General features: G+C 44.6%; 2 protein-coding genes across 2 annotated transcripts; one reads left to right on the forward strand and one right to left on the reverse strand.

The window, feature by feature from the left end:
• The first annotated feature begins 4,995 nt into the window (after positions 1-4,995).
• On the forward strand, positions 4,996-7,867 carry Defb20 (defensin beta 20). Its single transcript, NM_176950.3, has 2 exons — positions 4,996-5,104; positions 7,287-7,867. Exons 1-2 carry the CDS (start codon positions 5,056-5,058, stop codon positions 7,526-7,528), a joined length of 291 nt encoding a protein of 96 aa, NP_795924.2. The 5' UTR covers positions 4,996-5,055; the 3' UTR covers positions 7,529-7,867.
• Positions 7,868-13,598: 5,731 nt separating this feature from the next.
• Positions 13,599-18,071, reverse strand: Defb22 (defensin beta 22). Its single transcript, NM_001002791.2, has 2 exons — positions 17,987-18,071; positions 13,599-14,138 (listed from the first exon to the last, which is right to left on the reverse strand). Exons 1-2 carry the CDS (start codon positions 18,042-18,044, stop codon positions 13,657-13,659), a joined length of 540 nt encoding a protein of 179 aa, NP_001002791.1. The 5' UTR covers positions 18,045-18,071; the 3' UTR covers positions 13,599-13,656.
• Positions 18,072-19,911: the final 1,840 nt, after the last annotated feature.

Below are 19,911 nucleotides of genomic sequence, written 5' to 3' on the forward strand. Positions count from 1 at the left end.
GGTTGTAGTTGGTATTTTGTGTGATATCATTGTGTATGTAAACAATTTGAGGGTTTTTCATAACAGTTAAAACCAGTTATAGTCTCTTTGTTCATTTCATTTTATTTTAGAAACTGAGTCCACATGGACCTCTAGCTGGCCTGGAGCTTGCTGGCTTTGAACTCACAGAGGTCCACTTGCCTCTGCCTCCTAAGTGTTGGCATTAAAGGATTTGAATATGGAACTCACTGATCAGCCAGACTTTCTGGCCATTGAGCCCCTGGGTTCTCTTGTCTCTGCCTCCTCCTATGGAGGCTAGAATAGTGTTAGATTCCTTGAAACTGGAGTTACAGATGGTTGTAAGCTGTAAGTGCAAGGAACCAGACCTGGATTCTCTGCAAAGAACAGTAAGTGTTCTTAGTTGCTGAGCCATCTCTCCAGCCCCTGTTAGTACAGTCTTTGAGGTTGAGGTCTCTAAGTGTCTGTGGACCATGCAGAATAATTGATTAAATTTACTTCTGTGGAGTTATCATACAATTTTGAAACGCTGGTGTCTGGGCAACTAGGAAGGAACTGGCCACTAGGTGGTACTTGAAATCCGAAGTAGGACATTTCAGTGGAAGATAATGAAAGTCGGGCTAGCCATACAAAGGCTTCCTGCTAGAGAAAGGTGCTTTATGGGGACTATAGGGTTATGGGATGGAGAGTTTCAACTGGAAAAGTATCTTTTGCTGCCTCTTGTTCTGATAATAAAAAGGGAATAGATTAGGAATATAATTTTGGCTAGTTTGTAAATCCTTGATTTCTGAACTTTGAACATTCCCGTATGTCAGTAGTTTTCAGCTGTTCTGACGCTGCGACCCTTCACACAGTTCCCCAGGTTGTGGTCACCCCTAGCAATAATGTTTTTTCATTGCTGCTTCATAACTACAACTTTGCTACTTATGAATTGTAATGTAAATATCTGTTTTCTGATGTTTTGAGGCAGCCCCTGGGAAAGGGTTGTTCAACTCACAAAGAGGCCACAGCCCGCAGGCTGAGAAGCACTGCTCTGAGACATCAAATGAACAGTTATTTGTAACTGAAATTTTTTGTCTGAAACAATGAGAAGTGCTTCTCAGTTGGGATTTTTGTTTGTTTGCTCTTTTTTTTCTTTTTAGACAGGATCTCACTATGTAGCCCTGGCTGACCAGGAACTCTAGAACTGAGTTTGTAGACCAGGCTGGCCTAAAACTCACAGACATCTACCTTTGTCTGACTCCTGAGTGCTGGTATTGAAGGTGTGTCCACCATACCTAGCAAGGACAGGTGTTTTGTTGAGTTTTTACTTAACCTTAGAAATGTCTTCTCAAAATAACCTATCAACTTAAACTGAGGATATTTTGGTAGAAAAAATATATTTATTTTTCTGAACATTTGAAAGGGCACTCAGAGTCCTTCGTCAAGAACCAAGTTTTCATCATTTGGAAACTGGCTATAAATTAATTTAGACACACCTCTGATCTCTCTGCAACAGCCTACCCGAGGGATAGATGTATTGGGCTCAGATTTAAATTTTTGGAATGTCTTAGAGGAAATTCTCTGCAGCTTGGAGCTGGGGAGTTGGTTCACTTAGTAAAGTGCCTGCTACACAGGCGTGAGGACCTGCGCGTGACTCTCGAGCATCCATGTAAGAAGCTGGGCTTGCCAGTGCATGCCTGGGACCCTAGCTCAGGGGAGGTGGAGGCAGGGGTTTCCCTGGCTAGCTCTCTGACCAGCCAGCCTAGCCAACCAGTGAGCTCCAGGTTCAGAAAAAGACCCTGTCTCAAAAAATATTCTTTCTCTCTCTCTGTTTCTCTCTGTCTTTCTCTGTCTCTCACTGTCTCTCTCTCTTTCTGTGTATGTGTGTGTATGCGTGTGTGTATGCGTGTGTGTGTGTGTGTGTGTGTGTGTGTGTGTGTGTGTGTGTGTACAACTAAACTATCACAGAGTTTGAGTTTCTAGACTTGAAGTTATCAAGTGTGTAGAGTCTCAGGGCAGAACTTGAAGCTTGATTCAGATCCCATGTTCTGGTCATGAATTATACTGGATCAGTTTTTGTGTGTGACCAAATACTGATCTGGTTTTTCATTGCTGTCACATGTTTGACAACATAGAGTAACACAAACTTACCATGTTAGGTTCTATAGTTAATTTAGAATCGTGGCTCTGAAGTCCAAAATGAATCTTACTGGGTTAAAAGTGCACCTTTCCACCTCAAAGATCAGAATTTCAAAGTGGATCTTCCCACTTCAAATTAAGCAAAAATTTCTTGCAGGTGTACCATAGACATTTTGGGGACTTTAGTTAATTCCAGATACAGTCAAGTTGACGACCAGAATAGCTATCACACATGTTCTTTCAACCAGTTAAATTTTGTACATATAAAATATTTATTGTTTGTTGCATGTATGCATGTATGCACGTGTGTGTGTGTGTGTGTGTGTGCATTTGGCATGTACATGCACTTGCGTGTGGAGTTCAGGGGTTGGGTGTCTTCCTTAGTTACCCTCTACCTTATTGTTTGAGACAGGGTCTCTCACTAAACCTCAGGCTCACTGAGTAGGTTAGCCTGGATGGCCAGCAAGCCCCAGGGACCTCCTGTCTCTGCCTTCCTGGTGCTGGGATTACAGTCACGAGCCCTCATGTCAGCAGGATCATCTCCTCTCTCCCATTTGCTACTGTTTAATCCGAGGAGGAATGTTGAGTTGGAGTCACCTTGGGCTTAGATACCTGGAAGAATCAGGCACTTGACTTGTTGGTTACTGGAATCACAACTGTATGCCACTATGCCAGGCATTTACCGGTGGGTTCTGCTGAAGGAGCTCAGGCACTTGTGCTTGTAAGCACTGTGTTGACAGAGCCTGTTATTACGCAGTATTTAATAATTGCTAACTGAGTTTTAAAATAGGGGCTTAGATGTGCATTTCATAAATCATAATACACATTTTTTTAGTGACTCTTGTTTTCTTCAGGTCTCTTTCTTAAAAGGGAGATTTATTTGTTTGCTTGGTTTCTTTGTTTTTTGAGACAGGGCTTCTCTGTGTGTAACTTTGGCTGTTCTGGAACTCACTCTGTAGACCAGGCTGGCTTCGAACTCAGAGATCTGCCTGCCTCGGCCTCCTGAGTGCTGGGATTAAAGGTGTGTGCCACCATATCCAGCTCAAGATTTATTTATTTAATTTAAATGGAGGAGTGTTTTGCTCGCATGTATGTCTGTATACCACATGTATGCCTGGTGCCCATGGAGGTAAGACAAGGACATCAGATACCCTAGAATTGGAGTTATGGATGACTGAGAACTATCATGTGGGTGATGAGAATTGAACCTGAGTCCTCTGCAAGATAAAGTGCTTTTAAGCACTGAGTCATCTCTCTAGTCCCCATAATACACAGTTTTCAGTGTACATTAAGTCTTAGGATCGAAATATACTAAGAAAGAACTGAAGTATATACAGCCTTAATGGGCCTTGCTATTTGAGCTAGCATGACAATTTCTGGAGTAAAAGTATAAAAGGAATTTCCCTTTAAAGTATGTGCGTTAAAGGCAATGCTTTTTCAGAGAACCCAGGTTTGATTCCCAGGACCTACATGGCAGCTTTCAACTAACTATAATTTCAGTTCCAAGGGATCTAATGCCTTTTCTTGGTCTCCATGGGTACCAGGTGTGTATGTGGTACCCAGACATAAAATAAAAAAATAAAATCTTTTAAAACAGGAATATTGTGGGCTGGAGAGAAGGCTCAGGGGTTAAGAGTGCTTGCTGCTCTTGCAAAGGATCCTGGATTGGTTCTCTTCCAGAGGTCCTGAGTTCAATTCCCACAACTGCATGGTGGCTCACAACCATCTGTAATGGGATCTGATGCCCTCTTCTGGTGTGTCTGAAGACAGCTACAGTGTACTCATATAAATAAAATAAATTTTTTTTAAAAAAAGGGAATATTGTATTTTTTCTGTTTTCTTTTTGATACAAGTGATTTTTGAAGCATGAGTTGTCAATCTTCTGTTCTTTGCTTCTAAACAAACCAACAGAAGAGTCTTATCTCAGCTCTCTCTCTTAGTCTCTGTGTGCAAGAATTAGTACTCTTGTTTCTTCCGGATTCAACATGTCCAACCATTTGGAAAGATAACATCTTAAGTGGAATTCAGAGAACCTTTGCCAGAAGTGAAACACACTTAAAATCTCTTTATAAGTAAGGTATTAAAGACAATTTTTAAGGCTGTGAATGCTGGTGGGAGAAAAATATGTTGACAGGTGATTAAAAAACAAAACAAAACAAAACAAAAAACCAACCAACTGGCCACATCTATAAAGCAAGATCTCGTTATCTTCTCCAGCCTACTCAAGAGAAACCTGCAACTTAGTCATAAACAGCTTTGAAAATGAGGAGGCTGTGTGCTTTTGTACCTAATTCAGATGGTAATTTGACAGTAGCTCCGGGACATGAAAGGACCAGCCAGATGGATGGATAGACTTAGGGACAGACAGACTTAGGAATGGATGGATTGATGATGTAGGGGTTAAGTGTTACTTTCAGGGTGTAATAATGTCATTAGATTTAAAAAAAGAAAACTCTAGAAATACAAATGACCCCAGCACAGTGTGCTTCCTCCCTAACTGATGCACGGGTGCTGAGCTGAGAACATGGCCAACCCAGTTCGTTAATAAACATTATTTTGTTGGATGTCTCATCTTTAGTCTTCTGTGTATTCTAATCTAATGCTGTGTGTCATTTTGGGTTGTTTTTGTGAGTGAGAGGCATAGGGATGGCTCATCCAAACCAGGGAGTTTAGTTAACCAAACCTGACCCAAGTGGGCTGACAGCCAGGTGGAGAGAGCACAGCAGGGGTTCACATCCTGAAAAAAAAATGGAGTAGGTGGGAAACGTTGGAACATTGTGTGACTGTGGATTTCAAATTTGGGAATGTAGGTGGGGTTGGACTTGGGCTCCCTGTCTGTCCATGTGAGTTAAAACCCAGACTTGGAATGCTGGTGGTGTTCTGGGCAGTGAGTGGCACACCACAGGATCCCCTGCTGTCTCGGGAGGATCTGAAGACATGAAGCTGCTTCAGGTTCTCCTTGTTTTGCTGTTTGTGGCACTTGCAGGTAACGTGTCCAAATGTACCATGAAGTAGGAGACACAAGTGCTGGTGCTGGCTGATACTATCAGTGGTGCCCGTTCTCTTGGGTGCCTTGGAAGAGAGCTATGAGGTCAGAGGCATCCATGGTGAAGGTACTGGTTGGCCCATTGTCTTGACTCATCTTTATGATGCTGAGCAGTTTGTCCCTGAGAACTGTGGCCATCCCCATTTCTAATCAACCATTTTCAGCTCCGGCTATCTCAGCGACGTGAACAGCATACAGCCAATGTTGTTCTTCCTCATTAAGTAGTTAATTAACTCAGGGAGTTATTCCTTTTGAACCTTAGTTTTTTTCTCCTCTGGCATGTGAGTGTTACATAAATTTAGCTTAGGTGCAAAGATGCAAAGCCTCACATTTGTGGATGGAGACCTGAAATCTAGGATTCCCTTCTGCCTTGCTTGCAAGAAGCCATATTGGGTTTTCGTGTCCTTCAAAGAGCACCTCTCTCATCTTCGAGGGTGCTGCCTCATCATGAAGTTTGTAACAGGGAGAAAACATCTTTGCTTTTCACATTTATTCAGAAGGCTTGTCTGGTTTTGTGTAGACAGAGAGTTTTCGGACCGGAGTGCGTGCCACTGAACAGGGGGTGGTAGAGATCTCCAGAGGGGAAGGGAGCCAACAAATTGTGTTTGCTCACTAGGCAAGTCATTGATCTGAGTTGAAGAAGAGAGTGAGAGAGAGGACAGCCAGGTACTGGAGAAGTTGTCTGAGGTGGGGAAATAAGTTTTCAGGAGCAACTGTGGCTCACGAGGTCTTGGCAAGGGTGGTACCTGATGCCTACAGTGTGTGTAACACAAGAGGTGTGTGTGTTAGAGAAAAAGAGAGTCTACAATGCTGTGTGTGTCTGTGGTGTTGTATGTGTGCGATACACACCACACACACACACACACACACGTCTATGATGCTGTGTGTGAGTGTGTGTTGTGACTATCCACCCACCTGCTCTGAGTTCAGAAGAGGATTTTGGGTGTCTGCTCTAGCATTCTCTGCCTCACTCCCTTGAGACTAGGTGTCTTACTGAACCTGGAGTTAGGCTGGCAGCTAAGGTCTCACAGCCCTCTTGTTTTTACCTGCCCCCACCCCCCCCCGCACCCCCGTCCATCAGGCTGGAGTTACGGGCTTAGCCACACCTATCTTTTATGTGAGTGCAGGGGATTTGAACCTCCTGAGACATCTCTCTTGACCTAGGTGATTTTCTTTTAAATTAAAAAAAAAAAAAAAGCTAAGAAGATGACTCAGTAAGTAAGAGTATTTGCTGTGTAAGAATCAGAATCTGAGTTTGGGCCTCTGAGCCAATGTAAAAAAAAAAAAAAAGCTTTGTTTGATTATTATTGTATATGTGTGAAGTATATTTGCGGTTGCATGTGTGTCCTGGTGTGCAAGTGGAGGTCGGAGGACAACTCTGTGACCTTACTTTCTCCTTCCACCTTCTGTAGGTTCTAGAGATTGAACACAGGCTTCTAGGCTTTCTGGGCAGCCATCTATCTGCAGGGCCATCCTGCTGACCCAGCCCGGGATGTCCTTTGAAAAGCTGATTTAACTCTGAAGTGTGCTGATGGTGATGCATTAGTGCTGTCTGGGGACACAAGGCTGAGAGTGTGCTGACTTCAGAGCTTGAAGTAGGGCAGGCTTTGCCTGATATAGGGTGGTACCCATCTCAGACTGTAACGAGGAGCTAGAGCGTCCTTCTCTCTCTTGTCATGGGTATTTGTAAGGCTATTTGGATATTGGCCAGGATCAAATGTCCTTTTTTTGAGATAAAGATTAACTTTATGTGTACACGTGTTCTACCAGCATATATGTATGTGCAATACATGTGTATTTAGTGCTCAGAGAGGTCAGAAGGGGATGCCGGACTTCTTGCAACATTACAGATAGCTGTGAACCACCATGTGGGTGCTGGGAACCAAACCTGGGTCCTTTGCAAGAGCAGCAAGCACTCTTAGCTGCTGAGCCATCAATCCAGATCCTTATCCGTCCTTAATCCGCGTGTTCTAAGTTTCCTTTGTTTCGGCATGGGGTTTCCTTTTGAGATGGAGTGGATGCTGACAGGGGGCAGTGTCTGCTGTCTCTCCCTGTGAACTCAGCTGCATCTGTTGCTTTCCCTCAGAGACTAACCCTACTCCATGTTGTCTCCTATGTTCAGATGGTGCACAGCCCAAAAGATGTTTTAGCAACGTAGAAGGCTACTGTAGGAAGAAATGCAGATTAGTGGAGATATCTGAGATGGGATGCCTGCATGGGAAATACTGTTGTGTTAATGAGCTGGAGAACAAAAAGCACAAGAAGCACTCAGTCGTTGAGGAGACAGTCAAACTCCAAGACAAGTCAAAAGTACAAGACTATATGATCCTGCCCACGGTCACATACTACACCATCAGTATCTGAATGAACCACTTGTTCACGAAGGCCGTTGTCCCCTGCAGCCCCATGGAATCCAGTGGGCTGCTTCTGTCCTGTCTCTTTCCTTCTGTGAACTTGAGTCTGCACACAATAAAGTTCGACCCTTTTGCCTGTATCCGCTCCTTGTCTGGATATTATAAATGTGAATGGTTAGCTGCTGTATTGCTTGCGTTTCACCTGTGAAATGGGGACACAGAGATTAAGTGAATGCTGGGGGAGGTGTCAGCAAGTCTCTCCACTTTGCAGCCAAGATGGTATTTCACAGATCTCAAGTAGTTCTCTTCATTCAAAAAAAAAAAACATTAAAAATAATTTTAGACAGTTAAGCATGTGTGCTTGTACACGCACACTTGTGTGCATGCATCAGGGCATGCATGTGTCATGGTGGTGGTGTGTGCATGTGTGTATGCGCGTGTGCGTGTGTGTGTGTGTAGGTCAGGGGATAGCTTTAGGGAGTCAGTTCTCTCTTTCCACTTTTTGGGTTCCAGGGAGGGAACTCGGATAGTAAGTAAACGTCTCATCTGTGTCATCCCATGCTCGCCTCACACTCTGCAGGGAATTTTCTTATGTCTCTAAGAAACTATGAGAATATACAAACACATACACATACATACACACTCAGAGACACACACATATAGTAACACACAGACACACATACAGAGACACACTCACACACAGAACCACAGACACACATAGAACCACAGACACATACATACATACATACACACACACACACACACACACACACACACACACACACACACACACACACACACACAGCTTTGATGAGAGGGGACGACAGCTATTGAGAAGCTTAGGATGCAATGCAATCTGGATTCCTTCTGGTGTGCACCCCATCTGCTCTTTCACTAGCAATTAGAATATCTAGTTGACACAGATTTTAGACACACACAGGCCTGTGGTGCTGAGGTAGAGAGATCTCCCGTTTGGACACAGCACTCGGTGTTTTCTGTCACTGCAAATCCTTCTGCAGTGTCCATGCACAGGGAGATCCTAGCATCTCTCATGTTGTACAGTTATTGTGCAGAAAGAACCCAGGCAAACTTGAGCCTGAGGTGGTGCACTTGGTGTGGGAAGGCTGAGGAGGTCTGGGGGGACTAGGGAAGATTAATGCACCCTGAAGAATCCTGTCTAATCAGGTGAGCTCAGGCTTTACATTTAATGGAACCACTCATAGAGTCCTGGCCAGGTTCTGAGCCTCCCTCCAGCACTCCAGAGACTAAAAACATCAGGTGGTGTTTGGGAAAGTCAAAGGCCTGCACTGTTGAATGGATGCTTTGGTACCCTGCTCCATCGGCACCTCAGTAACTCTGCCTGCTCCTGAATGCTTCCTGGACACTACATCCCTTCCACTGCCCCAGCTCTGAAACATGGAATGAGAAATCCTAACTGTACATCCTTTGACTCAGAAATGATGTCATTGAGTTTCACCACAGGTATGAATCATTTTCCTGTCACCAGTCAGGTGACTTCCCCTGGAAGATCTCCTCACCCCGCCTACTCTCAGCATCACATACTTCCTCTGGTGTGTTGCTTCTTTTGGCTTCTCTATCATGATAGCTGGGCCGCCCCTCTTGTTCTTGGACCTGTTCTAACCTTCTTCCATTCTGTTGGAATAGGTTTTTTTTTCCATTGTAAAAGGGCACAATGTAAAATAGAGTACAAATATAGATAACTTTTCTTCTTCCTTTCCTATTTGTGTTCTTTTTAAAAAATTAAATTTTTTTTATCTTGTGTGTGTGTGTATGTATGTATGACTGTGAACCTGGGTGTGGTTGGTGCTGGCTGTGGTCGGACTCCCCTGGAACGTGGAACGGCAATTCCAGATGGTTGTGAACCACTATGTGGGTACTGGGACTTAAACCTAAGTCCTCTGCTAGCTTCCAAGACATCTCCTCCAGCACCCCACACCCCCACCCTGCCACGTGTATTTATTACTTATTTTTCTTGTCTTATTGCTTTGGTTAAGATTCCAAACCCTGTATTGAGTAGGAGTGGAGATAGTAGGCACCTGTAACTGCCTTTAGGTTTTAGGAGTCATGTTCTCCCCGCTCCACCCCATAATGTTGGTTATAGAATTGTTATATATAGTCTTTATTGTGTTGAGGGTTGTCCTTTCTATTGCTAGTTTCTTCAGGGTTTTTACCACAGCAGCAAAGGCAATTTGCTGCTTAAGTTCAAGCATGGTATGAGGAAGGGTGAGCCTGGAGGCAAGAAGACAAGAGGCTGTTATTAGTCCTTAGCTTAGAGTCGCTACCCACAGTCAAAGTGATCGCAGGCCTAAGGTATTTTTTGAGGCAGTAATCCACTTAATTACTAAGGAGCGAGCACATCAAGTGCCCCCAAGAGCCTTATAAGAGCACCTGGCTGTTCAAAGAGAGCCTGCGATCCTTACCTCTCGCACTCTTCTGCATGGTAATACATTGCCCGTAGGTGAAACATGGTTTATTATCACATGCAGAGCAGCCATGGTCCAACAGGCAGGGCTCTCGGAAAAGTTCTTGTTAACCCTCATCCAGGGATGAGCAATTAGCTGTAACTGAGTCCCTGCAGTATACACCACTCCTGTAATTCTCAAAGTGCCTTCAGTGGGAGCAAATAGTCTTCATGTTCAAAAGGACATGTCCAGAGATGGGACATCACTGGCCCCTCGTCTAAAAGCAAACATCTGATTTGACAGAGAACCGACCCTAGATATGTTTGATCTTCAAAACTCGCATGCTTTCTTTCCCTACTGCCCTTCTCTCTGAAGGGGCCTGTTTTCATTGCCCATCCTGTTGTGTGAGTTTATGAGTTCTGTCCACAAAGACAGCCACTGGTAGAGGAGGAAATATTGTCCTACCAGTTGTTACACATGTACTGACATCGAGCATAGCTATGTCTTTAGAAGGACACAGACACTTCTTTTCCAGGGGAAGATCTACACTAAGTGAAAGTAAGCTTTCAGTGACACCCAAGATCTTTGGGGCAATCAAGAACGGCAATTTAATTCATCAGTGAGACAGAATGCAGAATCCATGGGTCTGACGACATGGCACAGAGGCTGAAAGGACATACTGTACATGGTGACCCATGTTGGTTACCAACCCAACCACACCTGGCACCAGTGAAAACCCAGGCAGCTGGACATGCCTGTGTGGGATCTTTCTTGATTGGATTATTTAAGGTGGGGAGACCCGTACTCAATTTCCATCATTTGAGGTTGGAAGAGTCACAGGAGATCTGGGTCACACCTTCTGGTGGCAGCCCACATAAAAGGCTTCTTGCCTGCTTGCTCTCCCTCTCGCTGGCAAGTTCCTCTCTCTTGCTGCTGAGGCAACCCTTCTTTGGGATTCCAACACAGACTGAAGAGCAACTGAGACATGCAGCCTCATGGACTGAACAACGATCAGATTCTTGAATTTCCCACCGGGAGATAGCCACTGCTGGCCTGTAATCTACTCCACTATATACCCTTTTGATAGCTAGATCCATTCTATCAGTTCCATTGCTCTAGAGAATCCCGAACAATACACAGCTCATCCAGAAGGCTTGAGTTTGTTCCCAGCACCAGGGTTGCATGGTTCACAACCGCTTGTGACTCCAGTTCCAGGGATCTGACTCCCTCTTCTGTCTTCTGTGAGCTCACACACTCACTCTCTCTCTCACACAGAGGCACACGATTAAAAATAAAACTAAGTTATAAAAATATAATCTTTAAAGGCAGGAGAGATGGCTGAGTCACTAGTGTGCCCATTTCTCTTGCAGAAGGCCTGAGTTCTGTTCCCAGCACCCACATCAGGCAGCTCCAAGGTATCTGGCACCATTTTCTGGATTCTTCTGATACCCACACATTACCTGTGCACATACAAAATTTTAAAAATTAGAAAAAAAATTAGTACAAATTCTAGTTAGGGCATGACGAGAAAAAAAAATGGTTCCCGTTATTAGACAAATGTCATGAGCAGATATAGAGTGTAATAGGCTGATGAAAGCTTGCAGATTAGTTACGGTAATGGAACCTCAGAAGTGGCAGCATTCATTCTACAGTGTGGTTATCTATATTGCTAACAAGAATTACAAGGACCTTCTCCCACCCCCTCCCCTGCCACCCAACCCCCAGGCAGGGGTAAGTGGAAAGAGATGAAGCCAATAGCAAATCAATCCCAAGGTGAGGTGTGCATTAAAACTCACGCTGCTTTGTGGAGAGGACTAGGTAGATTTGTGTTTCAAAAGAGCAACTCTGGCTTACCCCTTAGGAGAAGGATCCTTATGTGTGAAAGGAGTACAGAGCAAAACGTGGGAGGCTTTGGTAATAACTCCGAGGGACAGGCATTAGAGAGGACGGGAGGCATCTGGATCTATTAGTAACTGGACCAGGCTCAAGTGACTATACACTAATAGAACTCACAGACTCATCCATATTGGAGATGACCGCTGTGCCCAATGGTTTTCTTCCACTGTTAGGCGTCTACAGTAAATCTTTGGTTTCTTAGGAAGTCAGAGCATAAACTAATCGTGTGTGTGTGTGTGTGTGTGTGTGTGTGTGTATTGTCACAGTGCCTATATGCCCACGTGGAAGCTAGAGGACACTGAGTCTATCATTTACATCTTATTCCTTGGAGTTAGGGTCTCTCACTGAACCCAAAGCCCACGCAATCCTCCTGCCTCTGCTCCTCCCCACAACGCTGGGTTGCTGGGTTATAAGTGCTTCTGTGCCCACGCCAGTTCTTTTTATGGAGCCTGGGGGACAGAACTCGTGTTTCCGCAGCAAATGCTTTTACCGAGACTCTTCCTAGCCCCCTCATCCCTTTTAAAGTTAGAAGTGCGTTAGTATGGCAAGGATGGAACATGCCTAGTCCCATCCTGTCATCCTCAAGTAATCAGAAAGATTAACAGGCAGACATGACGACCCAACCGCAGGTGCCCCAAAAGTGCAGCGGACCGCACTTCCTGCTCTTTATCCAGCGGTTGCCGCACTGGAATTCTCCCAGGTCTGCATTTAGGAAACCCTGTTACTCAAGGTGAGTATCTTACTCAGTCTTCAGGTCACGCCAAAGTCCTTGGTATCTCTTCCTACCTAAGCTAAAAGCTAAAATTCAGAATTCCCAAGGGATAGAAAATGATCAGATAACGCCACAGTGTCTCAGGTCCCTAATATTTAGAAATCGTTTGTTCTTCTGGTATGTGAGCTACTGTATCAGGACCTGGATTGGTGTAGGAAGTCAAACATATGAAAGGACTCTTCAAAGAATTCTTTAGGTAATTCTTCAAAAAAAATTTTTTTATATGTATACCTGTTTGGCTTGCTTTCATGTATGTGCGCCACATTAGTGCCTTGTTCACACAGAGGCCAGAAGACAGAGTCAGAGCCACTCGAAGGGGAGTTGCAGAAGGTTGGGAGCTGCCGTGTGGGTGCTGGGAACTGAACACTGGCTCTCAGCAAGAGCAATGCCAAACCACCTCTCCAGGCCCTGCAGGCACTTTTTGGTACTTCCAATCACTTCATAAATATATAGGTGGTTCAGTCTGGAGGTGCAGGCCTGTAATCTCAGTGTATGGAGGGCTGACACCGAGAAATCCCATGTTTCAGGCTGGTTCGGTCTACATAGTGAGATCCTATCTCAAAAAAGAAAATATGGCCTTTAATTCATAGAAAATCGCTTCCTCAGGAGACCTCCAATTTGCCAGTCCCTAGTGCCTTTGTATGCTGGAGCATACACTCTGGGTTGCTCCTGTTGCTTCCTGGGACAGGAAGGAGTGTGAGGCCCAGCGTCTGCATCGTCCTTCCCTAAACTTCCTGTACAATAAAGCTTACCACTCCTGGCCAGGGACATACTGAAGGTCTGTACTTGCTCTGCTTGTTCTATGTCAGGCTTCTACTTCTCAGCCCTCAGTGGGGCTTGGAGACTAACCCCTCTTATGGCCCACCTCTCTCTAATTTGGATCCCCAACCTGGAACTGCCACAAGTGAGGAGGCAGGGTGACTTGGCAAACGTGGCTGAAAGGCGGCATTGTGGGAAAGGGCTTTAGAGAGGAAATCAACACTGACTTAGGCCTCTTGGCTTTAATCAACCAGGGATATTAGGTCAGGAGAAAAGAGGCAGTAGTGTTCAGGTAGAGTTGGCCTTTGTGGGAGTGCTGGCCTGTGCGGGAGTGCTGGCAATTGCAGCAGTGCTGACCTTTGTGGTATTGCCAGCCATTGTGGCAGCGCTGGCCTTTGCGGCATTGCTGGCCTTTGTGGTAGTGCTGGCCTTTGCGGCATTGCTGGCCTTTGTGGTAGTGCTGGTCTTTGCGGGAGCGCTGGTCTTTGCGGGAGCGCTGGTCTTTGTGGGAGTGCCAGCCATTGCAGCAGCACCAACCATTGCAGCAGTGCTGGCCTTTGCGCTGCTCCCTTCGTCCCCACCTGCTGTGACAAGATTATCTGAATTCTGTCCACCGCCCCCACAGTGACCACTAATTTTGAAGTCCAGAACACAGCACAGTTTTCCTATGGGACATTTGCTCGTTGCAGGTTCCGTCTGCTTCTCCCCGTCTCTGCACATCTTCCTGCAGTTGCCCAATGTGTTTGCACACTTTTTCACATACCAGCCACCTGCAGGGAGGAAAGAAAGCCATCAAGCCCAGGTACTGAGCAGATAGCTGAAACCATGCCAAGGCACGGCTTTGTGGCCAGTGCCTTTAAGCTCAGAGGCAAAGGCAGAGACAGACAGATCTCTGTGAGTTCCAGGCTAGTCTGGACTACAGAAGTTCCAGGACAGCACAGTCTATATAGAGAGAGACTCTGTCTCAAAAATCCAGGAACAACAGCATCTGCCTTCTGAGCACTGTTTCCCCTAGGCTCTAGTTTTCTTAATCATGTAAACTTTCTCTAAAGAGAAAATTAGATTTCCTAAGTGCACATATACAGGAGGACCTGTCATATCTAGGGCTAGAATTCTGCACGCCCTCATGGTGCCCATTTTCCAGTATTTTAAATGGGAAAAATATATGAAATTTTTTATTAAAAAAAATCTGAAATCTGTTTCCTTAAATGTAACAAAAACAAATAAATACCCAAAGAGAAGAAATGGCACATTTTAAAAGGGAATGCAAGCTGGGCAGTGGTGGCACACATCTTTAATCCCAGCACTTGGGAGGCAGAGGCAGGTGGATTTCTGAGTTTGAGGCCAGCCTGGTCTACAGAGTGAGTTCCAGGACACCCAGGGCTACACAGAGAAACCCTGTCTCGAAACACACACACACACACACACACACACACACACACACACACACACACACAGAGAGAGAGAGAGAGAGAGAGAGAGAGAGAGAGAGAGAGAGAGAGAGAGAGATTACACAAATCACTGTGGGACTGTGGGCGTCTCTCTCACCGTTGCCAAAACACACATCTTGCTGATGATGGGTGCTATTTTCAAAGTCTTTCCACATTTCCAAGGTCCTACAAATGATAGACTCTGACTCTAGACTTGTCTTACACATTGCCTTGTTAGAAGCAGACACTTCGGGTCTGGAGAGAGGGCTCAGTGCTACTCTTGCAGAGAACCAGGGTTCAGTTTCCAATAACCACATGGCAGGTCACAGCTGTCTAACTCCAGTTCCAGGGAATCTGACACCCTCTTCTGGCCGCTATGGGTACTGCACCCTGGTAGTCCACATGCACACAAGCAAACAAACACAAAAACATAAAATAGAAAATAAATCTTCTAAAGTGCAGATGATTTTGGAAAGATAAGCATACAAATTCCTTGCATATTTATATAATGAACTCTATACCTATCTCTTTCTGTATATACCTCTATGTGTACTGAGCTGTAAGTGCATTCTATAATTTTTGTTATTGTTGTTTTGAGACATTTCACTATGTAGCTCAGGCTAGCCTGCCTCAGTTTCCTGAGTACTGAGACTATAGGAGTGACCCTTGCAACTGATGGTGAGGAATATGTTTATTAGGGAGACTCCTCTCAGGGGTACCTGTGTGTATGTCCACATCATATGTAACTGTGGACTACCACACTATGTGTTGGAATGTATAAGGATCAAAAAGAGATTCCAAGACTAGTCCTTACCTCACCTTTTGTGCCTTAACTCATTCCTGAGGTCAATATCAAGAACTTGGCAAGATTTTTGGAATAAGATAATGAACAAGAAGGCAAAGTCTAGAAACCTTAAGATCAGAGAGTTGGGGCGGCAAAGCAGCCAGCAAACGAAGAAAAATAGCCAGAGACAGAGACAGAGACAAGAGGTCCCGTGGATGGATGTGTGTGGTTGACAGTCAGTGGCTGGTCCATTGAACCAATCATTGGTCATAGATCTTAGCTGCTCACCCTCCTCCGAGGACTAGAGGAGTGTCCTGCAAAAAGAAAACTTTGTCTCTTAAATAAAAGTCTTAGAGGCAACAAACATTTTATAAGATATTTAAATAAATAGAAAATAGAAATAGAAAATGTCTTTTAACACTTGTAGGGAATCTGAAGCAGAAAAGTAAAACATGCAACTCGTGTACTCTATTACCATTAGCAGCAGACAGGCCAGGTGATAGAAGAGAAATGACCCCCTTGGACAGAGCAATAGAACTCCCACTCTTTGCCTATAGGGTCAGGGAAGTTCCCAGCGACGCACACGTCAAATTGTATGGTGTTATTTACAATGATCTACACTACAAACCACCATAGTAGCACAAGAAGGGGCTCTCCAAGTGGATGTCTATAACAGATAGCAGAATAATGTTGTAAGAAAATGACATAGAAGAATTAAAACTACAAACTTGCCAATTGATGTAGAGAAAATAACAGCCTTGGACTGATGGAACTGACGAAACTTATAGAGACAGAGGAAGCTCTCTGTCCAGCCCTCTCCCTGTTCTGTGACTGTTTACCGTGTACTGGGTCTCTTCTGCACATGCAATCTAGACAGCTGGGACTACATATGTGCATAAGCGAATTCTTTGCATTTTTTTTCAGAGAAAACTCTATGCTATTGTTTACTGGTTGAACAGTTTGCCATTCTGTTGATAATCTGGGAATTCAGAAAGCCAAGTTATTCTGTACAATTAATACACTCTAATCAAGAGCAAAGGACAGGAAGCAGGTTACAGATGTATATCTGCTGGTCATAATGTTTAGAAGTGTTAGTAGAGATAAAGGGTTGTCAAGTTTCTTTATTGCTAAAACACTTCTTGGTTTTTGTTCAGGTTTTGTGGCTATAAACTATAGAGTCACAGACAGGCAGATTGTATGGTTATTCAGTAGGAGAGCTATTCTTCATAACAATGTGCTGTGTGCATCAATACAGTGGGAAGAGGGTTGTGAGTGTTCCCACTACAAAGGATATGAATGTTTATAGTGAGTGTTTATGTGATGCTTACGGTGACAGATACTATATTCTAACTACTCTTTATTTGATCTATTTCATTATGAATTGTATAAAAACATCACATTACACTCCACAAATATGTATAATTGCATGCCAATTAAGAGTGAAGAAATGCAGCCAGGCAGTGGTGGCGCACGGCTTTAATCCCAGCACTTGGGAGGCAGAAGCAGGCAGATTTCTGAGTTCGAGGCCAGGCTGGTCTATAGATTGAGTTCCAGGACAGCTGGAGATATACAGAGAAACCCTGTCTCTGAGTGAAGAGATGCTGCAGGTGTAGCCCAAGGCCAGAAGCCTAACAAGAGCAAGCTCTGAGTGTGAGCCTTAGCTCTGCAAAAATGAAATAAAATAAAAGCCATGGCAGTGCCCCATGCCGCAAAGCTCAGCACCCAGGAGGCAGAGGTGAGTAGATGGTGAGCTTGAGGCTAGATTAGGTCATGGAGTGGGCCATGTCTCAAAATATGTAAGTTAATTAACGAAGCAAAACACAACTGGCAGAGTGTGGTGGTGTGTGCACCTGTAACCCCAGAACTTCAGAAGCAGAGGCAAGAAGATCACAAGCTCAAGGCTTGCCTGGTCTGCACAGCAGGAGCCTGACTCAAAACCAACCAACCAACCTGAAGAAAGGAGAATGCCCGTGTAGACAGAGCTGTCCTGTACAGTCTCCTATGGCTCCCCATACCCACACATCAGCTATGTCTCCCCTTATCTACCATTCCAGTCCTATAATCAGGAACCAGGACTACAACACCAAAGAGGAGCAGGGAAGTAATACTACTGAGACATCCTCATGGCCCTCAAAGTGATATCAACAGGACTGGCCCCAAGTGACAGGACAGGGGGACTCTAGATGCCACAGCTCCTCTGCCTCTGTTGGGAATAGTCCTGGGTTCCCGTTCCTTTTCCCCAAGCTCCGATCACAGAGCAGGCTGTCCTTGGAGAACCTTGAGGAACCATAGCTCCCTCCCAGCGAAGACCCCGCTCCACAGTTTACTGGACGTTAGGGACTCATGTGGAAGATCCTGTTCTAGGCTGACTAGTGTTTCCTTCTCCCCAAGAGTTTGCATTTACCTGTGACCAAATGGGCCAGGAACATAATGATCACAAGAGTAGACAGTAGGGACTTCATGGCTCCTGTCAGTAGGCAGTAGGTTCTATGGAGTCCAAGACTCTCAGGCAGTATGTCTCTGAATGCAGATCTTTACTGTCACTTTAGGAGGAGCCTGGGCTCAGCCAGTAGAGCAGAAGAATAAAGGCTACTGTGTCAACCATGACCTCAGTCCATTGGCCAGCAGCTCTGATTGAGAAAGCACCACCCAGAGGCCTGCACTAGCCATGCCTTCAGGGAAGTAGGAAGGCTCAGAGGTGTGAGCTCTATTAAAGCACTGGGTGACTTACAGGCAAGAACTGTAGGAGGCATTTCTATGACACTCTCATGGCTGGAGAGTTACACCCGAGGGCTTCACAGTCGCCTGTGTTAGCAGAGGGCTCAGCTCACTGCAGGGTATACACTATCTGTTCATGTGTCCGTCTGTTCTCCTGAAGCCCCGAGTCTTTATACGTATTGTGCTTTTCTGCATATAAATTCGGCATCGCCATCTGTATCTATATATGCATGTGGTTCTTTTCTTTACCCCATTTTTCACAGAGAAGAATCAAAGCTACGGTCTATTAATTGAGCAGGTGACCCCCTCTGTGGATGATCTGGGAACTGAGATAGTCTTTTCAAAATTAAAGTTTATTTAAAAATATCTATGTTTATTTAATGCTCAATGTGTGTGTGTGTGTGTGAGCTTGAGTATATATATGTGTACCACATGATCACAGGAGCTTGTTGCAGAAGTCAGAAGAAGGGGTCAAAGGAGCCAACATGTGTGTGTTCTGGGACCCAAACCCAGATCTTCTGCAACAGCTGCAAGGCCTTTTAACTGCAGAACCATCTCTCCGACCCAATTATTATTATCATCATTGCATGTATATGATGCATGTATGTATAATATGATGTGGGAGCCTTGGCTCATGAGAGGAGGTCAGAGTACAAGTTTGGGGGAGTTGTTTCTCTCATTTGACCATGGGCTCTGAGGGGTGGGTTCAGGTCATCTTGTCTGTGTGGCAAGTGTTCTTACAGGCTAAGCCTTTTTTTTTTTTTCTGGCCCCAGAAATTCTCCAGCCACATTAAGAATCCACATTTAACAAGGCAATGTGTAAGACAAGTCTAGAGTCAGAGTCTATCATTTGTAGGACCTCGGAAATGTGGAAAGACTTTGAAAATCTCACCCATCATCAGTAGGAGCTGTGAAGATGAGTTTTGGCAGCGGTGAGAGAGACGCCCACAGTGATTTGTGTATCCCTTTAAAACGTGCCATCGATTCTCTTTGGGTATTTATTTATGTTTTTGTTACATTTCTGGAAACAGAGTTCAGATTTTTTTTTGTATAAAATTTTCATATATTTTCCCATTTAAAATACTGGAAAATGGGCTCTGTGTGTGCGTGCAGAATTGTACCCCTAGAAATGACAGGTTCTTCTGTATATGTGCACATAGGAAATCTAATCTACTCTTCAAGCAAAGTCTTTATGATTGTTTCTGCTAGGGCTTCATTGCTGTGAGAGACACCACAACCACCACACATTTATAAAAGAAACATTTATTGAAACTGGCTTACAGTTTTAGAGATTTAGTTCATTATCATCATGGTAGGAAGCATGGCAGCATGCAGGCAGACATGGTGCTGGAGAAGGAACTGAGAGTTCTACATCTTCATCTGCAGGCAGAAGAATGAGACTGTGTGCTACACTGGGCATAGCCTGAGCAGAGAAGCTCTCAAAGCCTGCCCCCAAATGATACACTTTCTCCAACAAGGCCATGACACAGGATATACATTACTGTTCCAAAATGTAAGGAAGGGAGCATAGTAAAGAAATATTAGACCCAAAACCATCTGGACAAACTCCAAACTCTATGGCTCCATGTCTGATGTCAAAATGCTTGGCTG

This window comes from Mus musculus, chromosome 2 (assembly GCF_000001635.26).
Source record: "Mus musculus strain C57BL/6J chromosome 2, GRCm38.p6 C57BL/6J".
Lineage (NCBI taxonomy): Eukaryota > Metazoa > Chordata > Mammalia > Rodentia > Muridae > Mus > Mus musculus.